Raw genomic sequence first — 27,367 nt, forward strand, 5'->3', positions numbered from 1 at the left:
GCATATGATGTCTATTTAATGCATCATCTGAAAGAGCAGTGCTAAAGACTGTGAAGGGAATTATGCTCACGTGATTCTGCAACACCATAATTTTGTGCAAACATTTTCCTTCATTGCCCGGATAACTTATCTTTTTTCATGTAGGTGCCAGGAAACCCGCCCCCATGATCCTCCCTCCCCCCTCCCCCAGTCTTCTCCTCTGTCAAAGTGATATAAAGACAATTTCACTGTGTATTTACAAGCACAACAGTTAGGCAAGAAGGTCCCAGGGTCTGAAGAGCACATCTATTTCTTGTGGACATCTTCATGCCGAATGATCTTGTATGTGATCCAGTAAAAGATGTTGAAAATGAGGAAGGCCAATGGGAAGGCAGCTCGAGAAATCGTGTCAATCCTTTTTGCCCGGTCCACAAACTTCTTCTTGATGGCATCTGCATCTTTGGGGGGCTGTGGGAGCTGGCTGGCAGGTGTGGCCTTGACAGCTGTTCCATCTTTCACTTGAAGGCAGTGACCCATCCCGTAACCACTGAAATTAAAACGACTTTCACGGGTAACATCTTCTTCCTGGAAGAATAAAGACAGGGAAGGCACAGATAGGTTGTCAGTCAAATCAGATGGAAGGTGCTTAAAATTCTTCAGAAGTAAAAGGATAAATCACAGTTAACTGGTAGTGTGGAAGGCTTTTGGAATGGGGAGTTGTCTTTCAAGTTCAACTCAATTATTCATGGAACAGATAACAGTTCATTAACTTTTCAGGCTGAGAAATTAAGTGTAAGAATAATGACTCTGTGGTCATTTTAATTAATTAACAAACAGAAATACCTACATTATATTCAGCACTGGCTGACGTTCCCAAATTCTAGTTTATTGATCCACAGCTTTGAATAGACTGTTTTAAAGCTAAATCTCCAAATCCCAGTATTACACTCTAAATCTAAGAGGACTATTCGTTCATTCACTCACTCATTCATTCGTTCACCCATTCTTTTTTTTTTTTTTTTTTTTTTTGTGGTATGCGGGCCTCTCACTGTTGTGGCCTCTCCTGTTGCGGAGCACAGGCTCCGAACGCGCAGGCTCAGCGGCCATGGCTCACGGGCCCAGCTGCTCCGCGACATGTGGGATCTTCCCAGACCGGGGCACGAGCCCGTGTCCCCTGCATCGGCAGGCGGACTCTCAACCACTGCGCCACCAGGGAAGCCCTGTTCACCCATTCTTTCATTCAACAAAGCATTTACTGAATCTCTGCCTTGTACCTGGCTCTGAGCCAGGAACTTCTAGTATTGTGGCTCATTCATAGCCCAGTTCCTTCCATTAACATTGGCTTTAATGTTTGTGTTAGATCTAAGATTAACCCCTTAAATGTATAACTTTTCCCCTCCAGCCCTCTAGTTCACCTCAGTTATATAGCAGAGATTAAATATTCAGTGTTTGCAGTTGAATATTTCTACCATGGTTTTTCTAGTGTCAACTTTTTACATTGATTCTTTGGCTATTCATATCTACCATATGAACATATGTCGTTTTAGCTGATGTCAGTGGTTTTTTGTGTTATTTCTACATGAATTAGATAAAAGACTGAAAAATTGTAACCTTATGGTAAAGAGCAAATACCCTACATAGAGACAAATGTATGGAATTTGGGTGTGTGGTTGGGTTGAAAAGATGGGATTGAAATGACCTGCTTAATAAAAATCTAGTTCTAAATAGCCATCGATTGAATCATCATCTTCTGCAACTAGATTACTGTTTTCTACAGTACTGTGCCACCCCTTTGAAACACCAAAGACACTGCACTCTTTATCTTGCTAGAGAAGAATGTTATATTAATTAATTTGGTTATATTTTTCCAAAAGACAGTAAAATTTGGTATTAATTTTATTTCATTGATGTTTATTGCATGTCAGTTTTGCCTTCACACATATAAAAGATATACTGAATGAAGGACTTTAAAAAATTTTATTGGAGTATAGTTGGTTTACAATATTGTGTTAGTTTCAGGTGTACAGCAAAGTGATTCAGTTATACATATATATCTATATATCTATATTCTTTTTCAGATTCTTTTCCCTTATACGTTATTACAAGATATTGAGTAGAGTTTCCTGTGCTCTACAGTGGGTCCTTGTTGGTTCTCTGTCTTATATGTAGTACTGTGTGTATCTGTTAATTCATCCCCCCCGCCCGCCACATTTCCCCTTTGGTGACCGTAAGTTTGTTTTTGAAATCTGTGAGTCTGTTTCTGTTTTATAAATAAGTTCATTTGTATCATTTGAATGAAGGACTTCTAACATAATATTAATGTGAGATAGCCCAACTGTAATCCAAATGGTACAGCAAGGACAAATTTAGGTCAGGAAAATCAGACCAAAGCTCTTCTAATAAAATAATTGTAAAACTACTCCTTTATAAAACCATCTTCCCAGTACTTTTATGTATATGAGATTGTCCTGCACAAGTTGGTTCAGGATACTCTGTCTCATTTGTTAACAAAATGTAATAAGGATTTTTCATTCAACAATTAACTGTTGAGTGTTGAGTCTATGGCGAGCATTTTGCTAGATGCTGGGAGACAGCTGATGAAGTTGGACAAGAGCTCTACCTGCATGGAGCTTTCAGAACCCAGTGGAAGTGGCCAACCTAAAGGCATTCTCATATAGGGAAGCTGGCTAAGAAAACCCAGCCAGACATTAGAGTACTTCCATGTACTCAGCTCTATAAGCTCTATAATGAAGACTTCAACTGGACTCAGATTCAAAGAGTAAATCTGGTTTCTTTGTCTAAAATGGGAATGATATATTTTATGGGTGCAAAAGTTTCAAATATGTGAAATATTTTAAAATGTGGACTAAACAGGTATATTAATCATTACAGTGTCGTTGGAAGACTTATTAGCAAGAATGGAAGCACACAGGTCACTAGGAGGAGGGGACTTGTTAGTCACATGGGTTATAAGCAGTCTTATTCTTCCTGCCTATTACTAACTGGTAATTAGATCTTAACCAGTGTGTGAGAGAAGTAGAAACGGTGTGATTTGGTTTAGTTAAGAGATCCAGACTAGGAATTTGGCTATTTGGGTTCTAGGCCTGGCTCCAAAGGTTATAAGCTGTGCTGATCTGAGGCAAGATATTTATTCTTTCAAGGGCTCAGAGACCTCATGCCAAACTGTTGAGTCTGGACTAGGTCTGTGGGTCTCAGCTTTGGCTGCTAGGGAACCTTTACAAGTATATGTATGCTTGCCTCCCCTCCCAGCCTCTTCCAGATCAACTGAATCAGAATCTCTGGGAATGAGAGCTGAGAATCCATATTTTTTAGAAAAATCCAATGACTCTAATGCAGAAGGTTGGAAACCAGTGGCCTAGATCAGCTCTAATGTCCAGCTCTAACCTAGTCTATGTTTTTAAGTCTAATATAACTTTTCAAGTGGAAACAATCCCTCAAAATACATTTCCCCTTATCTGCCTAAATTTACTGTGCTGTTTTTCCTTTACATATCTGTAGAATCTTACAAATTGCTGTTCTCACTTCTGTAAACACTTAGAAAGTTATGATTAAGTGTATAGTTCACTGCCTGAGTGAGATAAGATTCTTTTAAATTTCCTGGGTCCCTGAAGAAATAGAAAGAGTAGTTGGCTAGTAACCTGTTTTTAGCACATGAGACAAAAGGAAACCTAAATACACACATCCATGTTTCTTTTCAGACTGACTCATTCATTTAATTTCTGTAGTCTTTCTTCACATACTGTGAATGGACAGCTGAAGAGATTAACTCATTCAATTAACTAGGAGAAGCAGAATAGAATGATACCAGGTTAGGTTATTATTATGTCGTACATTGCCGTGCAAACTGTGGGCGCTTAATAAATGTTTGTTGGGGCTTCCCTGGTGGCGCAGTGGTTGGGGGTCCGCCTGCCGATGCGGGGGACGCGGGTTCGTGCCCATGGCCGCTGAGCCTGCGCGTCTGGAGCCTGTTCTCCGCGGCGGGAGAGGCTGCGGCAGTGAGAGGCCCGCGTACCGCAAAAAAAACAAAACAAAACAAAACAAAAAAACGTTTGTTGAATAATGAACAAAGGGAATTTTAAGAGTTTTCTCTCTGCTTGAAAATACTTTCACCATTCATTCAACAGTATTTCAAATTATGCTTCTGAGCATCGTTACAACTAATTAAATCAATTATTTAAAACTCTCCAGCACAAAAATAAATCTGTCATAGGTAGAATTTATCCATTTAATTTTTCATGTGCAGGAGATATGAATGCTAGTTTAAGGGTCTTCTTATTTACCATTATGATTCATTCAATGCATTTTAAATATAGAGCCTTAAATTACCCACATCAAAGGGTATAGTCTTGATTCAGAAAACATAATTGCAACCAATTTGAATTTTTGTGTTATAATGAATGACTAATTGCCTTTATAGCAGGTTCAGAATAAAAACGTTATGGTAATGTGGCAAGATTCCTATATGAGGGCAAAGGGAGATGAGCTTGAGTCATGGATAAACTGAAGCTAAAATAAAGAACAATCTGTAGGCACAGATTAGTTGAATGTATTCACAGGGACCATCGGTGTAATCCTCTCAGTGAGGAAAGAATTTCAGGCATATATTCTCCATTTCTTCTAATTAGCCAGAAAACCAGTTACTTAATTATTGCTACTGACCTGCCATCTTCAGTATCTTTGAGCAGTAAATACTTCTAGCTCACTCTGTTTTGTTATTCACTCATTAAATTCCCACAGAAAATGAATCATCCATTCAAAGTTTCAGTACGTGCAATTTCTATATCCCACTTTGATAAAATCTCCTTAAACCCGGTCTGCTGTAGGAAGCACTGCCATGCAATTGCTATGCAACTCATTGGAGACTTATCATCTTATTTTATCTTATCCATCAGTTTTACTTATTGTAAAATTCACCCATTCCTGTGTTTGGAATAACTCTTGTCTAGATGTGAAACTGAACCTAAAGCTCACCAGAATTGCATCGTACTGAATTGTTTAAGCAAATAATTCCAATATAATTAAAGAATATAGGATTTATATAATGAAAGATTTCAGTGGGACCCATATTTCCAATTTATCTTTTATGTCCTAGAAAGGAGGAAATAAAAGGACTCCTATAAACTGGGGTAGGGGAAAACTCTTTCCATCCCATTTCTCACCGAGATTCTTTGATTGAATCTTTGCCCTTCTACTGGAATAGGAAATGGCCCAGTTGGAACTGAAGTTTTCAGTGAGCTTCAGTCAATGCAAGGACATTATGCAGTCTCCAGCCCTCCTTAGGAAACAGTGTGAGTCCAAACACAAGCAGGTTTTCACCAAAAAAGTCCCCTGAGCAAATGAAGGCTGGGTGATGCTTAATGGTAGCCCTGCTTGGGCTTCCTAGCCTTGGGGAGGAGGGATGGCGTTGAGAAATTCTCAATTCTTTTTTTTTTTTTTTTTTTTGTGGTACGTGGGCCTCTCACTGTTGTGACGTCTCCCGTTGCAGAGCACAGGCTCCGGACGTGCAGGCTCAGTGGCCATGGTTCACGGGCCCAGCCGCTCCGCGGCACGTGGGATCTTCCCGGACCGGGGCAAGAACCCGTATCCCCTGCATCGGCAGGCGGACTCTCAACCACTGTGCCACCAGGGAAGCCCTGAAATTCTCAATTCTTATGGCCTCAGTTTTCTCCTCTGTATCATGGGGGCTTGGGAGTAGATATAAACAATAAATAGATATCACATATTGATTATAATTATATACCATGCACTTAAAACCACAGTCAGTCCTATCACCAAACCATCCCTACAAATCACATGGTTTCAGAGGAAACTGAGACCGAGAGAAGTTATGTGGCTTCCTGAAGTTATATTGCTAATAAATGTTGAAGCTGAAATTCAAATCAGGTCTGTCAGATCTCCAAATTGTCTGATTCCAAAGACTCTGGAAGTCTTTGGTTTTTATGAATTTGTCCCTAGCAAGCCCCAAATGGCTTCCATTCAAGATTATGGAAGAAGAATCCCACTGAAATTTGTAGAACAACAGATCTGAAATAAAGTAAACCAAATATAACCCCTTGTTGCTTAATGGCATGTGGTGAAATAAATTAAAACTGTCACAGTGTCATTTGGGGGCAGACAGTGAATAGCATTTTTTCCAAAAGAAAAGCAAATCAGTGGATCATCTCTTTTTCAGTGCAGGATATCATTATGATTGATTTTTGAAGAAGAATGAACTTCTGGTGTTCATTTCTTGAGCACTTGCCATTTATGTATTCATATTTCCAACAAATGATTCCTTGAGCACCTATTATGTGCCTGGTATGTGGTGAGGGTACAGCAGTGAACAAGGAGATGAAGTCTCTTCTTTTTTGGAGTTTACATTCTAGTGGGGAGAACAGTAACAAATAGAGAAATTATGTGACACACACACAAATACATATTTATACATAGACATATACACAGATAAGACACCCCCACACATTTGCACATACACAAACACACACAGATAATGATGGAGGCTTTGAAGGAAAACAATGAAGGTAAGACACTTAAGAGAGATGAGTGACAGAGAAGTGGATGTTATAGATTGAGTGGTCAGAAAAGTCCCAAGGACATGGCAGGCACTATGCCATTTGCCAGGAATCCAGTGGCGAGCAAGACAGATCAGACTCTTGCCTTCAGGTGGTTCCCAACCTTGAGGTGAAGACAAACATTCATGGAAGAATCTCAGGAGCACGGAATTACTAACTATGATAAGGGCTCTGAAGGAAAATTATAGGGCGTTAGGAGAACATATTAACGGGGGTCCTGGTCTAATCTGGCTGATAGGAGAAGCTTTTCCCTGGGGAAGTGATATTTCATTAGAGATCTGAAAAATGAGAGGCATTAAAGAGGGCACAGCAGAGTTGGGAGATGTCTGAGATAAGAAGGTTTGCTGCAATTGAGAGATGGTAGGATGGCTCGTGGAATGCAGAAGGAAAGTGGGGTGAGACAAAGTTTCAGAAAAGACCAGGGGCTAGATCACATAGGGCCTTGCAAACCGTGGTGTTGGTTTGGAGCTTTATCTTAAGAACCAAGGGAATGAAAAGATGAATAAGACCTTGGGTTTTGGGGGATCATACAGAACCAAATACAGAATTATATGAGAGAGATTCTTGAGATATGTACAAAGGTTTATTGGAGCTCAGGTGAGCCTGAAGCCTTTAGAGTTGGTGAGGGTATGGATGGTAATGCTGCTGAGATATACAAGGCAACATGCAAATCATCTATGATCCCCCTAATCTGAAAAAGAGTCTGTAGCTACCTATTGGTGTTTAGAACTCATTTCCAATTTTCTTTTTTTAATATTATTTAAAATTTTTGCTTCCCAATCATGTTAAAGAATAGATAGACAGGGCCTCTGGATTATGATAGCTGATTTCCACTAATGTCTTTACTCACCAAAGGATAAGCTCCTAGGAGTATGCCCACCTCATCTCTGTAGTCCTCTTCCCTGGCACAATGCTGGGCCTATGAGTTATTCAAAACCCGTGCTTGGCAAGATCCTCTTGATTCTGAGAAAAGTCTCAGAAAGGACATGCTTCCTGGGGGAAGGGAGGGGACAGCAATTGTCTCCTAGCTGATTTCCCTTTCTTTGACACTTGCAGCCGTTTCTGCGGCCTCTGGATCAGTCTTGCCCAAAGAACTTCCATTCTATCCCTTTCACTGCAGACTCACTAGCCTTGGCATTGTAGAGGAGCAGAGGAAACACTGGGCTCGAATCTAGAAGGCTCAGATTGAATTCCCTCAGCCCCTCAACATTTTTGCTCTTCTATTTCCTCTTTAAAATGAAGAGATTAGCCATTTGGCCATTTTCTTAGTTTGAGTATAGGACTATAATGCTGGCTAGTATATTGCCTTGAGACTAATCTCTAGCTGGTTGATATGTTTAAGACATTCTTCCCAACTGCAGACTAGACAGTATGCAAGTAAGGATCTTAAAGTCTTCTTCCTCCTGCTGCCCTCATGCCTTTGCTAGGGTTGGCCTTGTGGGCATGCATACTGTGCCCTCATACGCCCCAGTGCTTAGAAGGGTACCATACTTGGTTTAATGCTTTGCTGTAGCCATCTTGAAATTCATAATGATTTTTGAACAAGCGCCCCACGTTTTCATTTTGCACTGGGTCCCACAGATTTTGAAGCCAGCCCTGCTTTCTGCTCCAGTGGAACTAAAGGAATGCCATTGGCCCATTGCTTTCATTCCTGGCTTAATACTTTTCAAGAGTTTCTCATCTCCTTAATGACCACTCCTAAGCTCCTTTGTGACATTCAAGGACCCCCTATGTCCTGTCTTATACCTGCTTCTCTCATGGAGTTTCATGGTCTTTGGCTTTATTCTTTGCATAGAATACTCCTCACCTCTCTTCACTTGGCGAGCTCCTCCATGTCCTTCAAGACTCTACTCATCCTATTCAGGGTGCCTTTTCTTGACCCCTGAGCCTGGGCCTTGGGTTTCTCCTCAGCTCCTGTAGCACTGGGTCGCATGCCTCCATAATGGAACCTGCTGTCATCATAGTTTACATGTCGGCCTCTTTTATGTGACCTTCAAGTGGAAGGACCCAGTTTTGCATATCTTGATCGCCCCAGTACCTAGAACAATATTTGGCTAAAGCTGCCTATGTTGAATATTATATATAAGGTAAATGCTTCTTAAATGAATGTTGGAAAAAAGTCTTTTGTGATATGAAAAATGCTTTCCTGGATTATTTATTTTATGGTTTATTTTGCATATTGAATTTATATAAAATTAGGGCAAACCTAAACTCAACAGTGCCACTCAAGAACTGAGGTATTTATGATCTATATTTGGAACACTGTCCATTTTTTTTTGCCCAGTGTTAAGCTAGTGAGCAGCCCAGAGAGTGTGAAAATATGTAAAATTAGATCCATCTTATTAACAATCTTAGCAAAAAATGCATGCTTCTTTGCAAAAAAAAATAAATAGAAGAGACAAACACTCCAGAATACAGAGAAATAGTTTTTCATTTATGCATGTATTCGCAAATCAAAATAATAAAGCTAGGTAAATGAAAAGCCAGTATGTATTATACACTTGCAAGTATTTCCCAAATAAATGAGACCTTATCAGTTATTACCCATAGCAAAGACTAAGGAGTATTTGCATAATATTAAGGGTATTTGAATTCATATGCCATCCATTTGGGTTTGGTGAAGAGAGTAGAATTCCTATAAATCTACGGTCATCACCAAATATCAGTTTTAAGTCTTGAAATTTTAATTAATGGAACATTTTTCTTCACAAATCTCTTAAAACACATTAATACCTGCACTATGGTGCTGTGCACAATGTACACAAAATCATTACACAAAATCTCTTTCACGAAATCTCTTTCATTGCCTCAATCACACATGTTATTTTTACAAGCCTCTCTGTGTATATAAAAAGAAAAAAGCCAGCAAGGTTTCTCATTCGGGCCAAAGCTCACCTCCAATAACAGGCGGAAGTTATGTGGGCAAGAGAGGACAAACAGAGCTCAGCTGTGGTGTGAGCTGGGGTTCCAAAACTGCTGTTGCCCCAGCCCGCAAATGCCTTGCAGGGGTTGGGGCATTGGGAGTTGAGCTGGGCTAAGAAAACCCATGAAAACCCATCTTTCTTTCTTCTTCCCCTGGTGGGTCTTTCTTGAGCTCCAGGTTGCTTAACTATGGCACTGTTGACATTTGGGACCAGGTAATTATTTTTGTGGTAGGGAACTATGTTGTATATTTTAGGATATTTAGCGGCGTCCCTGGCCTCTACCCACTAGAAGCAAGTAACACACACTGCCCCCACAGTCGTGACCATGAAAAGTGTCTCCAGACATTGCCAGATGTCTCTCGGTGGGCAAAATCGCCCGTACTTAAGGAGCCCTGCTTTAGCTGCTCACCCATGTGCGCCTGGGGAGGCTGTATTTTCTAGCGTCCCCTGCACCTGTGTGGGACCATGCGACACATCTAGTACCAGGAAGTCTAACCAGCTCAACCTCCAAACCAGAATCTAGGCACCTCTTACCAGAGCCTCCACTCGGTGCTGAGCTGAGCTACCTGACAGTGGCGCATCGGAACCATTTCCACCAGAATTATGGTGATCACCTTCTACCTAATCCCCTGGCTTCTAGACCCTCCCTCCCAACAAGAAGGTCTCTTCTCAATCCAGCAACTAGAGGGATCCTGTTAAAGTGTGAGTCAGGTCAGATCTTCATGAGCTCGAACCTCCAGCAGCTCTCACCTCAGTAAAGTACAAGTCCTTGTGATGTCCCCCCTTTACCTCTCAGAGCTCAGAGCTTGCTGCTCTCCCTCTAGTCCAGGTGTCAGCGAACATTTTCTGTAAAGGGCCAGGTAGTAAATGTCTTAGACATCATGGGCCATCCTGAAGTATAGGTCCCTTTAATGCGTATTTTGAATCTAATTTCCTAAAGTGAACTATGTACTTCACTCTATTTTGGACCACACCTCACCTCCAGCACCCTGTTTTTTAATAGACTGGAAGTAATTATCTGAAAATAATTGTTTGATTTTTGGCTCAAAATCTATAAAGCAGAAATGTTTTCACTTAATGTCAGCTGCAGTCGTAGAGAGTAGTTTAGAAATCAGTTACATGGTTGTGATGTTTCAGTGCCCAGAGGGAAGCAGTGCCTTGCATATGGAAATTCTTTCCTAGTCGTCCCTGTCAAGTCTGGTCTGGCCAGAATGCTCGGAAGACACACTAAATTCTAAGAAGCATGAAGGTGAACACCTTCCATCTGGAGTATGAGCTGTTCGATGATTAGCGTAGTTTGCCATCTGTTCAGGGTACAAACAAAGTGAATGTTGAGACTGTCTACACAGTGCAGACTGGAGGGGACAGGTGGTCAGAGGGTGAGCCCACTGCCGAACTAAAAGGCGTAACAGCGACGGCAACAGCGCATCATGTCAAGCATGCACTTGCTTTCTAACGTGGATGGCTGCGACTGCCAACTTCTTCAGACCATTATCATGCTTTGATCTCTATATATAACATACACACTTGGTGTCAAAAAGTGGTTACTGGGTGAGATTACCTGTTGTTTACCTGGCACTTCCACTCCTGTAGAAGTGCCTGCCTATGGAATTTTCCAGAATTCCCTCCTTGATTAGTTCCAGGTAAGGGTTTGCCGGTGAGAGGAATTTGGGAGATTTGGAAGGTAGAAGGGAAGGAGAGGCCATTATTTTGGGGAGTCTTTGGGAGTCAGGTGAGGCTGCTCTGTTAGACACAGCGGCATTACAGACCTTTCTGTGGGCTTCCATTTTATGATTCCACTTTGGAGGCCAGATATGGTAGCTTCTCAGATTTTCCTGTCAATACCTGCTTTTCCCCCCAGAGCTTCAGCTTAAAGTTCTGTCCTCTGACTATAGCCTTCCAGACCTTCCTTCCCCCAGTTACTCTCATATTTATATAAACCGTAATTTCTATAATAAACCCCTTATCCTAGTAGTGTGTATGGTGTCTCTGTTTTCCTGACTAAACCCATCCAGATACAGATGTACAGGTAATCCAGGCTTACAAGTACAAAACAGCATTTTTTTTTTTTTTTTTTTTTTTTTTTTTTTTTGCTGTATGCGGACCTCTCACTGCTGTGGCCTCTCCCGCTGTGGAGCACAGGCTCCAGACGCGCAGGCTCAGCGGCCATGGCCCACGGGCCCAGCCACTCCGCGGCATGTGGGACCCTCCCGGACCTTGGCACGAACCCGCATCCCCTGCATCGGCAGGCGGACCCTCAACCACTGCGCCACCAGGGAAGCCCCAAAACAGCATCTTGATGCAAGTTACTGTAGTTTTCTTCAATTAAGATTTATTGAGCATCATAATGTACCAAGCATTAGAAAGAAATAAGGGCACAAAAGACAGAGCCCTGCCCTTGAAGTCAGTGTGGGATTGGTGGAGGGGGTCTAGAACGTGTGAACCAGTGGCTCTCAACCAAGAGTGATTTTGCCCCCCAGGGGACATGGGGCAACGTCTGGAGACATTTTGGGTTGTCACAGTGGGGCAGAGGGTGCTATTGGCATCTAGTCTGTAGAGGCCAGGACACTGCTAAACATCCTACAATACGCAGGACAGCACCTCACAACAAAGTGTGAATTATCTAGCTTCAAATGTCAGTGATGCTGAGGTTGGGAAACCCTGGTACAGACAGATGACTCCAATATAATGTGATATCTGCTATGATAAAGGAATGTACAGGCCATGGGATACTTTGGAAGAGGTGATGTTAGGCTAGAGTCATTAAAGGAAAGTTAGATGGCACTTTTTTCTGTAATAATACTATGGAATGCACTGCTTCTGGAAGAATACGTGAATATTACAGATATGTTACAGAAAAGCGAATGTAAAGGCAGCCTCGTTTGGTTCACTGAGCCTGCTTTCTAGTGCAACTACAGAGCAGCTCAAGGACACTTGCCTGTGCCATTTGGCCAGGTGTTAGTATCTTTTAATCTTCCTGTATCTTAATCAGGGAAGATTTGTTACAAAGGACAGAAACCTGCTCATGACAGCTTAAATGGGGGAATTTCTTTAGGAAATTACTATAAAAATATTGTAAGAAAATCTCTTGAGTCACCAAGGGTAGAGAAGCAGTGCCCTGTAAAGGTAAGAAGGCTGGGTTCTAGATCCAGAACTCCTGGTTTCCAGTCTTGTCTCTGTCACTAACCAGAGTGGGAGCTGGATAAGTCACTCAGATCTCTACGTGCCTCAGTCTCCTCTGCAGTAAAAATAGAGAATAATGGCATCTTCCTTTTAGGGTTTTTGAAAGGATTCAGTGAGCTAATGCACACTGAGGGCTTGTATCAGTGCCGGTATATAGTATGTACTCAGTAACTGTTAGCAACGATGGTGATATTGATGGTGGTGTAAGCAGGGCTACCAGTCCAGGAGCTCCAATAAGCAAGTCAGCAAACGAGATTATTCACCATCTCTCAGGGCTGTGATTCTCCCCCATTTCTGCTTTTCTCCTTTCAGCTTCCTTTACCTATGCATATTTCAACTGGGACACTCCAACCTCAACCCTATGGGAACCTTTTCAACTCAGGTCCTTACTACCATTAGAGCTTACTAATTAGAGCCCTCTTCATTCAAATTCTTGAAAGAGAGAATGTCACTGACATCCCAGTTTATGGACTGTTGTACTTGAGTCATTGGATAGGAAAAGGGGTAGGAGATAGAAACAGGACAGCCTGAGTGCAGGGTAGGGGGCAAGGGAACCCTTCCAGGGTGCTGAGTGTTCCTGAAAGCCCACCACACGAGGAACCATAGAAGGAACAAGAGAGGCTGGCCTTGAAAACAGATGAGCGTGGCTCATATAATAGGTGTTTTCAGAAGAGGGAAGAGCATCTGTACTAATGATTCCAAGGTTGCTGATCAAAAACAATTGGTTAACGTTACAGGGAGACAGAATTCAACTCAACACGCGAAAGAACTTTAAACAACTCTATGCCTGAACATGGAGCACAACATCTTGGAAGGTAATGAATTCCTTGTTGCTAGAGATATTCAAGTGTTTGATCATTTCTTGGAGATGTTTGGTATTGATGTAACATGTGGGTTAGGGGCCAAGATAACCATTTATGTATCTTCTAATTGTGGGAGTCTCTGGTTGCGTATGAAAATTGCTAAGCTAAGAAGTCCAGGAGGGAAAACCAAATTGAAGGTGCTGACCCAAGTGCAGGAAAGATGTATTTAGTAAACTGTGCCCTGCTATGACCCTCCTTGACCTCCCGGAAGTTTCTGATCACTTTGATCCCATTTTGAGAAATCCTGCTCTAATGTAATCAACCCACAACAACAGTTTGGTTCAGGTGTATTTTCTCTTTTGATTATTTTTGACTCGCACACTATTTTATGTCCTCATTTCTAAGGGTTTCATTTAAGCAGCAAGTCCCTTGCTGCTGTTATAATGTTGAAGAAGATTCTAACATAGAATATATAAAATATATAATACAGAATAATTTAAAAAACCACAAATAGTAATGTGCAACCTCATATTATGTAAACTAGGCACAGAATGGATGTATTTTTAGAGGTCTACACAACATGTTTGTGGAGGCCTGTCTTTATGATAGCCACTTTTGACAGCCTAGAGGCTCCACGCCATAGTAGTACCCTTCCAAATAGCCGCTTCTTTCTTTCTCCTCTTGCCTCCCACTGCTCAGTTTCTGCTGAAAGGAGCTCAGAGGGAGAGGAGTAGACGCTGTTGGCTGTCAAAGGTTGGCGAGCTGTTCATTTCTGCAGGGAGCTCAATAAACTCAAGAACTGAGAACTCAGTCCACAGGATTCGATCTATATTTGGTCTTGCCCTTGATCCCTTCCTCCTAACTTTGAAGAGATAGGTTAATATCATGATGAAATCACCCAGGTGTGACTTGGAGAAGGCGTAGGAGGGTTGACAGAGGGGCAGTGAGGCGTATCCTGAGGAAAGAGACGTCCCCGGGCCATTACTTCATTGCTTTCCACAGTTGCAGAACAAACACGTTTTCTCCAGGTGAAAAACTATAAACCTGCTTTCTCTGGCCGATCGTATTTCTTATGGAATTTGAATGATCCTGATAAGCTAGGTCTTCTCTGTTGAGTGTGGATGGACTGTAGGTTCTGTTCTAAAATTAACAGCAGTCGAACACTGTTAACCATGAGGAGGCACTTTTCCTGTTGCTTCTTCCAAGGACATTCAGAGCAGCAAAGCGAACCAGAAACACGACCTGTGCTCCATCCTTCTGGATTATTATTTAGTTCTGCAGATCATCTATGCCCCAGCTCTCTTCTACCTTCCCTGCAACTACTTGTTCACTAGTGCTTCAACTATAGCTTCTTATAGGCAACTCTTGCAAAAAAAAAAAAAATTAGGAAAAGGAAAATGGGAAAGAATGGAAGGGGTTTTTTTGTTTTGTTTTATTTTCCTTTTTTTTTGTTTTTCTTTTTTTGTATCTGTACTGCATTTCCAAGATCTCCCCTCCTCTCTGCTTCATTACTATGGTTACCAGATTTAAGATTTCAGACAGAAAGTTGTCTGTAGGCCCAGAGGGAAGATTGATTGCAGTAAACCCAGAAGACAGAGATTGGGCACAATTCGAAAATAATACCGGGATCCATTGATCTAATTGTCAGCCAGTCGAGTTTCTAATTAAGAGAGTGTGCGTGAAGGTATGTAGCACAGGACATGGCATGTAATGGGGACTGTGCCTCCTTTTCCTTTTCAAAGATGCCAACGCAATAGTTATAATCAGAGGCAAAGAAGAAAACTTAAGTGGTGATAAGAAGATACATTTTCATGGAAAACAGATTTAAGTCCCGGGTAGGTGTCTCTTTCCCCCCAGTGAGTGCCTCCTTACAAGGCAGGTGTCACACCCAGCTGAGGACGACGCAGCTTCCACGCTGCAGACACAGGTTACTTCCTGGTGAGCCCACAGGGCTATGGGCACCACAGTGCTCAGGTGGGGAGTTGGTGGGGCTGGTAAGTCAAGGGCGAGGGGCTCAGTGCATTGTGGTGAGGCGTAGCGGTGCAAGGTCGGCCTCCTGTCCCTGTCGTCACAGCAACCAAATAAGGATCCCTGCTACTGGACCTGTGACTGACTCTTAAGAGTATTTGAGAAGGTTTAAGCCAGAAAAGCTCAGGTGAACTTGTTTACCTAACCCGCTGTACCCTGAAGTCACTTCTTTGTCGCGACCCAAGGTAGGAAACATATTTTCCATTCCCAACCAGGACACACACACACTCCCACACACATGAATATATCTAACGGAAACAAAAGGTTCACAGAGTGGTATTTACTTTTTCAAAGGAGGATTCACTCTGATATTTTCTAATTTTTTTTCGAATTTTTAATTTGCAAAGAAGCTGGTGGTGAGCCTCTGAACCAACTTGATGACCCACAAGTCGCTCACAGCCCACAGTTTGAAAAGTACCATGTTTAATGGCCTTGGTTGGTTTCTTTGCCGTCAGTATCCATTCATCACATCTTTACTGAGCATCTGCTGTATGATGGGCATGTGCTTGTCATGGTGAAATCTAAAAGAGAGGCTTCCAGATCCACAGGAGAGTCCCGACCAAGAGCCACACGTTCTGTTTAAACACGTGGCTGCTGTCATCTGTCATGCTTGAGAAGGCTGTGGGATTTCACAGGGAGTCTGGGAGACGGCCACTGTGACCTGGCGTGGTGCTAGGCCCTGCCACTTCCTGCCGAGCCCTAGACTCTACATGTATACAGCTTTGGTTTGATTTTCGCAATAAGGTAGCAGTAAATGCTTCCAAGTCCTCTAGAGCTTCCCAGGAGAAGCAACTTCCTGTTACAGGAAATAAGCTCCAGTGATCATGGATTCTGAATTCACTTTTCTGGTTATCCATGAACTGATCATTTGCCTCCAGAATAAATATGCAGATCCTACTGGCACAGATTGCCAGCCCCGTTATAATCAGGCCGTAACAGACTGTTCGAGTTTCATTTTCCATCATTTCTCGTGACATAACCTATGCTTTAGAAACTCTGTTCCCTCAGTGGCCCAAACTTTTCCACATCTCTAGGCCTTTCCATGTCCTATTCTTCGCGTCTAGCGATTCTCTGACTTGTCTGCCTGCTGAATGACAAGTCAACCTTCCGTCCTTAGCTCACCTCTGTGTAGCAGTAGCCATGCCTTTTTCCTATTCTCTCCTAAATACTTGCCTTTATTAGGTTGGAGTTGAGTACTATAGTTGTGAGTCTCTTGTGCACTAAACAGTGGGTGATGGAATTAGTCAAAATAATACATAGGATCGTTTTCAAGAGTCAGAGGACATTGTACATGAGCATGAGGAGATACGTTTACATCAAGAGCTCAATTATACTATTCCAGGTAGCTGTCCATTCCTTTCCCCACAGATTTGTTGTGTGTTGGGCTAGAAGTCAGATGCCAGTGGGCTGGATCCTTAGGAAGACACAGCTCTGTATGTTTAACTGCCCCGTATAAGAAATGGCATGACTTCTGATGACTTAGTGCTGGCTGGTTTCCCACCTTCAGACCACAGAGCTATGAGCCCTGAGTAGAAACCCGCAATTCATTCAACATTTCTCAAGTACCTAGTATGTACCAGACAATGTGACAGGCTCTTCAGATTGAAAGGTGAATAATAGCCTTTGCTGTTTAGATTTCTGATGACATTTTCCTGCAGTTTTTTTTTAAAAACAGACGAAGGGAAGAGAAAGGAAATATTTGATGAATGTTGGCTGTGTGCAAGGCACCGTGGTTCACGTGCATAATCTTGTTTCCTCCTAATAGTAACCCTGTGACAAAGGGTTTATTAGACCTTTTTTTTTTTTGCGGTATGCGGACCTCTCACTGCTGTGGCCTCTCCCGTTGTGGAGCACAGGCTCCGGACGCGCAGGCTCAGCGGCCATGGCTCACGGGCCCAGCCGCTCCGCGGCATGTGGGATCTTCCCGGACGGGGCACGAACCCGTGTCCCCTGCATCGGCAGGCGGACTCTCAACCACTGCGCCACCAGGGAAGCCCTATTAGACCCTTTTTACAGATGAAGAAACTAAGACCCAGAGTATAAGACCACAGCCCCACATCACTCAGCAGATACAGTACCAGCCAGGATTTGAATTCAGCCAGCTGGACGCCTGGCCAAAGCTCATTTCACTATGCCACGATTGTCTCCTATCTCTTTATTTTTATGATTTTAAGAGAAGAGGTGTATATTTTTAAAGAGGACAGGAATTCTTATGGCAGAATTATTCTAGAAAAGTGTGCTATAATGAAACATGTTGAGGGGATATTTGGCTGGTATTAAAAAATCTGGCTTTATGACAGGGATTTTTATGGTTTTTTTTTCATCAATCTGTCCTCAAAGACTGGAAGTATGAAAGAGCATTTGTTGACACTATGATGAATTAAGGCATCTGTGGTCTGGCAGCCAGGAACTGGCTGTCTGTACGACATTTAGCAAACCTCAGAAACTCCCTATGGAGATATCACAGCCAAACTACCTTAATTCGAAGCATTTTGTTCTTTCCAGAAATCGTATGACTATTTAGAACAACTGTTTTACTATCATACAGGCGTGCACAGTTCAATCCTGTTAACCACAGTGAAACTCCTCACCCTGGCATGGATTCTATTGGATGGCATTTCACATCGTCCCCTCCCCGCTTGTGTGAACGCAGAGCTTAGAGAGGGCACTTTCTCAGTTATGGGAAAAGGTGTTGCGTAGCAACACTAGTTGCTAGTGCTACTCTTCTTAGGAAAAACAAAACCAACTGACAACAGTAAGCAACACAGGATTAAATTATTCTGTATGCCTGAAATCTTTCATAATTAAAAATAAATAAAATTACTGAAAAAGAGAGCAGTCATAGTGATGAACTTAGCGTTCCTCATCACATGAAAAGTAATTTTATTTAGCGCTTTGGGGCATTTTCCTATGCCTTAATAGCGTGCCTTATTTTAGACTGTGCATGTTGCAATATGTGTACATTAAAAAAATGGACTGTTGGGCTTCCCTGGTGGCGCAGTGGTTGAGAGTCCGCCTGCCGATGCAGAGGACGCGGGTTCATGCCCCAGTCCGGGAAGATCCCACATGCCGCGGAGCGGCTGGGCCCGTGAGCCATGGCCGCTGAGCCTGCGCGTCCGGAGCCTGTGCTCCGCAACGGGAGAGGCCACAACAGTGAGAGGCCTGCGCACCACCAAACAAAACAAAACAAACAAACAAAAATGGACTGTTTTGCAAGACGTTCTAGAGCAGCATTTCTCAAGCTTCAAGGTGCTTGTGAATCCCCTGGCGGGTCCTGTTATAATGCAGATTCTGATGCAGTAGGTCTGGGCTGGGGCCTGAGAGTCTGAATCTCTAACCCGCTCCAGGTGATGCCTGTCCTGCTGGTCAACAGGTGACATTTTAAGAAGCGAGGATCTAGCAAAGTAGTTCTCAAACTTGGCTACACCTTGGAATCAGCTGGTAAATCTTAAAAAAAATCAAGGTGTTTTGATTCCCCCCCCCCACAAAGATTGCCTTAATTGGTCTGGGGTGTGGTCTGGGCGTGCAGAAATCTTCAAAAACTCCCAGGTGACTTTACTGTGTAGCCAGGATTGAGAACCTTGCTCTAGTGCATTATCTTGTCTCTCGAAAATATGAGGACTCATTTCTGATGTGACTTTTGTTGCTCTTGAATAAATCCAGCAGCAGACAGAGTGAAATGAAATGGGAACATTCAATAACTTAACCTTCTCATGTTTACACTCGTGTCAACTTCTTGAAAAGCAGTTAAATTATATGCCCAACAAAATTCATACTCTTGTTACCAGGACAAAGAACCATATTTTGGATCCCTTTTTTTTTTTTACTATCTGGTATAAATAGAAGCTTATGTAACTTACTAAAGAGGAAATTCCTAATTAAAAGGTTTTTCTGGCTCTGTCTTCTTTTGGGTTATACCAGTTCTAATTAATTACTCCTCACCTGAGTAGTATCTTTGTAAGCAGATTGTAATTATGAAGCTAAACTTTTTTTTCCTCTCAAAAGCCTCAGCCCTCTGTGTGTCTCTGGCCCTGAGATCAGGGTTTCTTAACCTTGGTACTGTTGACATTTGGACCAGATGGTTCTTTGCTGTGAGTGCTGTGTCCTGTGCTTTGTAGGATGCGTAGCAGTATCCCGGCCTCTACCCACTTAATGTCAGTGGCACATACAGTCTCTCCCCCTCACCCCCACCAAGTTGTGAGAACCAAGAATGCCTCCAGACATTGCCAGTGTCCCCTGGGGCAGGGGAGAATTAGCCTCTGCTTGAGAACCACTGCTTTAGATTAAAGGACATTTCCATGTCACTGACTCTCGCTTTCACCTTGAACGTCTCAGTGTGGGAAGCTCTCCAGGTTCATCTATTGCAAATGAGAGGTATACTCTCAGCAGGCTAGGACGAGACCATTTTCTGGTGAGCACTGAACGTCAAGTTCAAGAGTGGAATTTTCATTACCTATGAAATAGAATCTCTAATTCTATTTTATTTATTCACAATAACACGATGATATTAGAATACCTTACATTTAACATTCCAAGACGAAATGAAGTTTACAAGTGCCACTTCCTCCTTGAGAACAGCCCCTCCTCATCAGCTGGGAGTATCTTCCCTTCCTAGGAATTGCCACGGCTCCGACTATATTATGGTTCTTAACATTCTCTGTTCCATAGTAGAAAATTTTTGCATTTAATTTGTTTTCTTATTGATCTCTGAAGCTGCATGGAGCCAGTTTCAAGCAGTTTTCATAGCCTCACTCCCCCTTACTAAAACATAACTCTGTACAAAGCAAGCATTATAAAAAATATTTGTTAATCAAATGAATTCTAGGGTTGTCCAGCAGCTTAGAGCGAAAACTAAGAAAACGGCCCATTTCTTTATAACCGCTTCAGCGCAAAGCCAGGATCATTTATTTTGTAAATGGTTGCACTTGCTTTTGATGACCATTCATCAGTCAGGTGGAAAATAACTCCAGCTTCACTTAAGCATTTTGTCCTCAAGTGAGTTTATTACAAACAAGAATACTACTGAGAGAAGGCAAATTAATATTGTGATTAGTAAACCCGCATCTCTTTAATTTAATGTCAGAGAGGCACCAGACTTCTTTCATTTAGTTTGATCTTTTTAGGAGAATCCAGTTCTGTTGAAATAACTACAGCTTGCATCATCGTGAAGAATTCGACAGCAATTAAGAGCTATCCAGTCAAAGGACAAGGTTTAAGATATCTGCCATCATAGTCTTTCTCAGACAGTAACAGAGCTGAAGGCACAGGCTTAGATTTCCCGGACATAAAGAGATAGAATTGTATCATGACACCTGTCAAGTTGTTTGGAAAAACCAGTAGCACAAACATATTTTAGCATTTCCAACTCTAGGTTGCAATAGATGGAATGCAGTTGTTTATCTGTAATTTGAAGAAACCGCTATTTTGCCACTTGCTGCTCTTTCTAGATCCTTAGCCCTCTGTTTTCACACTTTGGGCACAAAAGGTACACCAGGATCTGTTTGGTATTTGGTGAGGAGGCAGAGGACGGGATTAAATGGGACCGTGATTGTCATCAGTCCTCTGCCCAGGAGGCATTGCTTTTGTTCTCTCCAAAGCAACCCTGAGACAAGGTATTTGTGTGCAAGTAGTTTATTTGGAACGTAGCGTTGGCGGGAAGCGGGACAGGACAAGGGGGAAAGTCAGTAGAGGGGGTGTGAATGATCAGCCATCACCAGTGTTGGCAAGTGGAGGTCAAACCTCTCACAGCCTCAGACTTGGACCTACCAAGGGCTGAGGAAGCTGAGTATTTGGCCCCCAACACCCCAGCTCTCATTGGTTGAGAGCTGCTCTGGCATTTCTGGCCTCAAGGATGCATGGAGAGCGCTAGAGTGGTCTGTGGACGCTCTCAGACAGTCGCAGGAAACCACTGCCATGTGGTCATCAGAATAATGGCCACCAACGATAGCCATGTCCTTATCCCTGGAACCTGTGAACATGTTACTTTCCAGGGCAAAGAGAGTTTGCCTGTGTGATTAGTTAAGGCCCTAGAGATGAAGAGAGGGCCCTGGATTATCCAGGTGAGCCCAATTTAATCATAAGGCTCTTACAAGTGGAGAATCTTTCCCAGCTGTGGTCAGAGGGAAACGTGCCTGTGGAAGGAGGGTCAGAGAGATGCAGCATTGCTGGCTCTCAAGATGGAGAGAGGGGGCTGTAAGTCAGGGAATGTGGGTGGCCTGTAGAAGTTGGAAAAGGCAAGAAATCAGATTCTCCCCTAGAACTTTGTTACATAACAACATGAAGGTGGCCACCGTGTACTGGCCCCCTAGGTTGTGTATTTCTCCATTGTAGGCTGAGACCTGTTAGCTCAAAAGCCTGCTGGCACCAAATGCAAATTTTACACATTGAATAATTTTTTAAGTGGCCCAAACAAGCAGATTGTTAGTCCCCTAGAGCCTGCCTGCTTCGCACACCTCATATAACTATGCCCGGCGCCTGCTGGCCAGTGATAAGGTGGAGCCTGTGGTTAGAAGACCCCAAGCCGCTCCTGCCCTTCGGAGCTCTCCAGTGGGACCCTGCCTGCATGCTGCTCAATGCCGCCACCAAGACAGATAAGGCCCGCTCTCGGATCTCCTCGTCCCCAGGAGTCCCCCTGCCCTCGTCCCTTCTCGTCGGTAGCTCCTCGTTGTCAGCCCTTGGCCCGGGGCCTGCCGTGAGGGACTCCCCCATCCTCCCGTGCAGTCCTGCCCAAGCCCATCCCTACAGCTTGTGCTGTGGTACTGCCGCTCGCGAGCACAGTTTCCCCAGATCAGCCCCCGAATCCTAACAGCCCCACAAGCCTCCAGAAGCTATGCAACTTTGCCGATACCTGATTTTCACCCAGGGGGGCCCGTATTGCACTTCTGACTTCCAGACTTAAGATCATAAATTTGTCTTGTTTTTTTTTTTTTTTTAACAGTACGCGGGCCTCTCACTGTTGTGACCTCTCCCGTTGCGGAGCACAGGCTCTGGACGCACAGGCTCAGCGGCCATGGCTCACGGGCCCAGCTGCTCCACGGCATGTGGGATCTTCCCGGACCGGGGCACGAACCCATGTCCCCTGCATCGGCAGGCGGATTCTCAACCACTGTGCCACCAGGGAAGCCCCCAATTTGTCTTGTTTTAAACTACTAAGTTTGTGGTGATATTATAGCAACGATAAGAAGCATGTGTGTGGGGCTTCCCTGGTGGCGCGGTGGTTAAGAATCCACCTGCCAGTGCAAGGGACATGGGTTCAAGCCCTGGTCTGGGAAGATCCCACATGCCACGGAGCAACTAAGCCCATGTGCCACAACTACTGAGCCTGTGCTCTAGAGCCCGCAAGCCACAACTACTGAAGTCCACGTGCCACAACTACTGAAGCCTGCGCACCTAGAGCCCATGCTCTGCAGCCAGATAAGCCACCGCAATGAGAAGCCCGCGCACCGCAACAAAGAGTAGCCCCCGCTTGCCGCAACTGGGGAAAGCCCGCACGCAGCAACAAAGACCCAACGCAACCAAAAATAAATAATTAAATTAAATAAATAAAAAAAGAGAGAGAGAAGCATGTGTTACTGCAAATAATTCAAACCACAAAGGCATTTTCGTATTTACACTTGTGTAAGGCAAGCTTTGTTAAGGTCACAGTATGTATGTCAGATTTGGAAAGGTAGTTGCAGCAAAACTACAAAAAGATAAACGTGTATTCATGATAGTCTTTGCCTCTGGGGAGGGGCTTTTAGGTAAGTGTACAATTAAAAGTGTTTAATTAGAAACGCTGCAGCAGCATTTTCCTGACACTGCCTCATTCCAGCCTGGACATTTCTGTACAGAGCGACATTCCTACAGTTCCATTCTGATTATAGCATCTTTGAGACCTTTTGGTGGCTCCCACTTTGTGAGCAGCTGTAGTCTTTCTTCCTCATCCCTCCATGTCCCCAACACTTGGCCAGACCCAGCTCTTTTTTTTTTTTTTTGCTTTGCTTTAAGTTCATTATCTGTTTTCATCCTTATGAAAATATTTTTTTAATTGAAGTATGGTTGATTTACAATGGTGTGTTAATTTCTGTTGTATAGCAGAGTGACTCGGTTATACACATATATTTTCTTTTCCATTATCGTTTATCACAGGATATAGAATATAGTTCCCTGTGCTATATAATAGGACCTGGTTGTTTATCCATCCTATATGTAATAGTTTGTATCTGCTAATCCCAAATTCCCACTCCATCCCTCCCCCCCGCCGCCCCCTTGGCAACCACCAGTCTGTTCTCTACATCTGTGAGTCTGTTTCTGTTCCGTAAATAAGTTCGTTTGTGTCATATTTTAGATTCCACATATAAGTGATATCATATGGTATTTGAGACCCAACTCTTGATGATGACCTGAAAGCACCCTGTTGTTTCTTGCCTCTGAGCCTTTGCATAACTGTTCCCTCAGCTGGAACATCATCCTCCTCATCCCTTTTTCGTCTGTCAAGTTCTTACTCCTGTGTCATGACCCAGGTGAACAGTCAATTCCTTGGTGCTACTAAGTGGAGGAGATGCTCTCTCCTTGGTCATCACCAAATCTTGCACTTAAACCTCTCATGTGGTACACAACACTCTGTGTTGAAATCATTTGTCTGGAAGTCTGTCTATCCTAGCAAACAAAACATAAATAGCACCAAAAGGAGACTAGTTGATGCAAGTTTTCTTATTTTAATGTTGAATTCCCTTAAAAAATTGTATAGCAAAAGTCTCTTAAAAGAGTCTGTGTGCAAAACTAGAACTTTAACTAAGTTTGATAATTAGAGGATCACTGATGTTAAGGACCTGGGGTAACTGTTTTATTGCCAAAAAGGGGTGGGGGTAACTACTGTATTGGTCACATTTTCATTTACATAGAAAATGTTCTCTTTTCATTCTCCTTCTTCTCCTCTTGACATTATATCCATTTCTCTACCCCCCTCCTTGGACCATCACATGAGTCATACTTTTGTCTATTTATCCATTCTGTCTGGCAAAAACCTTACTCTTCACAGGTATGTGACCTCCAGTGAACATAGGGGTGCACATATCTTTTTGAAGTAGTGTTTTCATTTTCTTTGGACAAACACCCAGAAGTGGAATAGTTGGGTCATATGGTAGTTCTAGTCTTAATTTTTTGAGGAGTCTCCATACTGTTTCCCATAGTGGCTTCACTAGTTTACATTCCCAGTAACAGTGTACAAGGGTTCCTTTTTCTTTGCATCCTCTCCAACATTTGCTATTTCTTTTCTTTTCAGTAATAGCCATTCTAACAGGTGTGAGGAAATATCTCATTGTGATTTTGATTTGCATTTCCCTAATAATTAGTGATGTTGAACATCTTTTCATGTGCCTGTTTGCCATCTGTATATCTTCTTTGGGAAAATGTCTATTGAGAGTCTCTGCCCATTTTTTAATTAGGTTTTTTTTTTTTTTTTTTTTTTTTGCGGTACGCGGGCCTCTCACTGTTGTGGCCTCTCCCGTTGCGGAGCACAGGCTCTGGATGCGCAGGCTCAGCAGCCATGGCGCACGGGCCCAGCCGCTCCGCGGCATGTGGGATCTTCCCGGATCAGGGCACGAACCCGCGTCCCCTGCATCGGCAGGCGGACTCTCAACCACTGCGCCACCAGGGAAGCCCTAATTAGGTTGTTTTTAAATGTATTTTAGATATTAACCCCTTATCAGACATATTATTTGCAAATATCCTATCTCCAATTGCACAGGTCGCCTTTTCGTTTTGATGATAGTTGTCTTTGCTGTGTAGAAGCTTTTAAATTTGATGTAGTCTCATTTGTTTTTGCTTTTGTTTTCCTTGCCTTTGGATTCGGATCCACCAAAAAAAAATTCAGTAAGACTGATGTCAAGGAGCCAAATGCCTATGATTTCTTCCAGGAATTTTATGGATTCAGGTGTTACACTGAAGTCTTTAGTCCATTTTGAGTTAATTTTTGTGTATAGTATAAGATAGTGGTCCAGTTTCATTCTTTTGTGTGTGCCTGTCCAGTTTCCCTAACACCATTTATTGAAGAGAGTGTCCTTCCTCCACTGGATGTTCTTTGCTCCTTTGTTAGTTAATTGTCCATATATGTGTGGGTTTATTTTGGGGTGCCCTTTGTGTTCCATTGATCTCTTTTTGTGCCAGTACCATACTGTTTTTATTACTATAGCTTTGTTGTTTAGTTTCAAATCATAGCATGTGATGCCTCCAGCTTTGTTCTTCTTTCTCAAGATTGTTTTGGCTATTTGGGATATTTTGTGGTTCCATACAAGTTTTAGAATTATTTGTTCTAGTTCTGTGAAATATGCCATCAGAATTTTGATTGGGATTGCAATCTGTAGATTGCTTTGGATAGGATGGACATTTTTAACTATTCTCCCAATCCATGAGCGTGGAATATCTTTCCATTTGTGTCTTCGATTTCTTTCATTAGTGTCTTAAAGTTTTCAGTGCCCAGGTCTTTTCCCTCTTTGGTTAAATTTATTTCTAGGTATTTTATTCTTTTTAATGCAACTGTAAATGGGATAGTTTTCTTAATTTATTTCTGATAGTTTGTTATTAGTGTATAGAAATGCCACAGATTTTTGTATATTGATTTTTGTATTCTGTGACTTTACTGAATTCATTTACTAGTTCTAACAGGTTTTTGGTAGAATCTTTAGGGTTTTCTAAAAAGTGACAGTTTTACTTCTTCTTTCCAATTTAGATGCCTTTTATTTCTTTTTCTTGCCTAATTGCTGTGGCTAGGACTATCTTGAATAAAAGTGAGAAGAGTGGGTGATTTTGCTTTCTTAATTTTTTAGAAATTATTTAATTTCTTGTTACCTTTCAGTCCCTCATTATCTCTGGTATTGATTACAACAAGAACCTTCTCCTCTTCCTCTTGCCTCCTGTCCTGCTCTGTCTGAAGCATTTTCCATAGTGCCCAACTGGACTTTTTTTTCATAATGCAAATTTCACCATGGCATCCCCTCCCTACTTAAAAACTTAGTGTCTCCCCGTTGCCCTGAGGAGGGCACACCTCTTAGCATGGTGTGGAGCCTTTCCTTGCCTAGCACCTGTTCACCTCTCCAGCTTCCTGTCTTGTTACTCAACCCTGAGGGAGTCCACATGTTGGCTTGGTACTGTCTTAGTTGGCTTTTTCTAGAAGGCCCTGAGACAAAGATATGAGTACAACTAGTTTATATGGGAGGTCATCTTGGGAGGCGATCTCAGGAGGCACCAGTAGAGGAGTGGGAAAGTGAGGTGGGGAAAGAAACAATGTCAAAGGTGCATTGGTACAAAGGTTACAGTGTGGGCCACTGGGGCTCAGTGCCACTTGGAATCCCTGGGAGCCAGTGTAGAACATGCCTCAGAGGGACAAGGAAGTTGGGATATTTAACCCCCGCCCCCAGCAGTTACTGATAGAGGGCTGTTCCTGGAGTAAGCCCTCAGTGTTGCCAGATTGCCCTGCAAAACTTGAGCATGCTTCTGGGGCCTAAGACATCCTCCTTCTCCTCACACCAAGGCAGAGCAGAACTTGTAGTAGGAAGCCACCAGTGTATTTAGAAGCAGAGAGAGTGCCGTGGGGATATGGGTGGGGCGTCCACAGTGTTTACTGTAGAGTCTGTATCACAATATGTCATATGTACATAGACTGATAAGCCGACACATTTTCTGTCTCTCCCTGGCCTGTGAGCATCCCAAGGGCAGACTTTGTGGATGGCTTGTAGAAAGTGTGCAATACATCTACACTGAATCTATGAGTGAATGAATCAATAAAATAGTCTGAAGGTAAGGGAAAGTGAAAATTTTGAAGAGAAGAAAATCAGAGTCAGAAAAATATGACCTAGTAAGAAGGAAGGTAGTAAAGGAAATA

General features: G+C 42.8%; 1 protein-coding gene across 3 annotated transcripts in view; it reads right to left on the reverse strand.

Annotated features, from left to right (window-relative positions):
- Window positions 1-285: 285 nt before the first annotated feature.
- Window positions 286-27,367, reverse strand: part of GLRA2 (glycine receptor alpha 2) — a 186,357-nt gene continuing 159,275 nt past the window's right edge. For all 3 annotated transcript variants that reach the window (XM_060087615.1, XM_060087616.1, XM_060087617.1), the window contains exon 9: window positions 286-564. In XM_060087615.1, coding sequence (XP_059943598.1) covers window positions 286-564 — 279 coding nt within the window. The remainder of the gene's footprint in view (window positions 565-27,367) is intronic.

The sequence above is a fragment of the Mesoplodon densirostris genome, chromosome X (assembly GCF_025265405.1).
Source record: "Mesoplodon densirostris isolate mMesDen1 chromosome X, mMesDen1 primary haplotype, whole genome shotgun sequence".
Taxonomy (NCBI): Eukaryota; Metazoa; Chordata; class Mammalia; order Artiodactyla; family Ziphiidae; genus Mesoplodon; species Mesoplodon densirostris.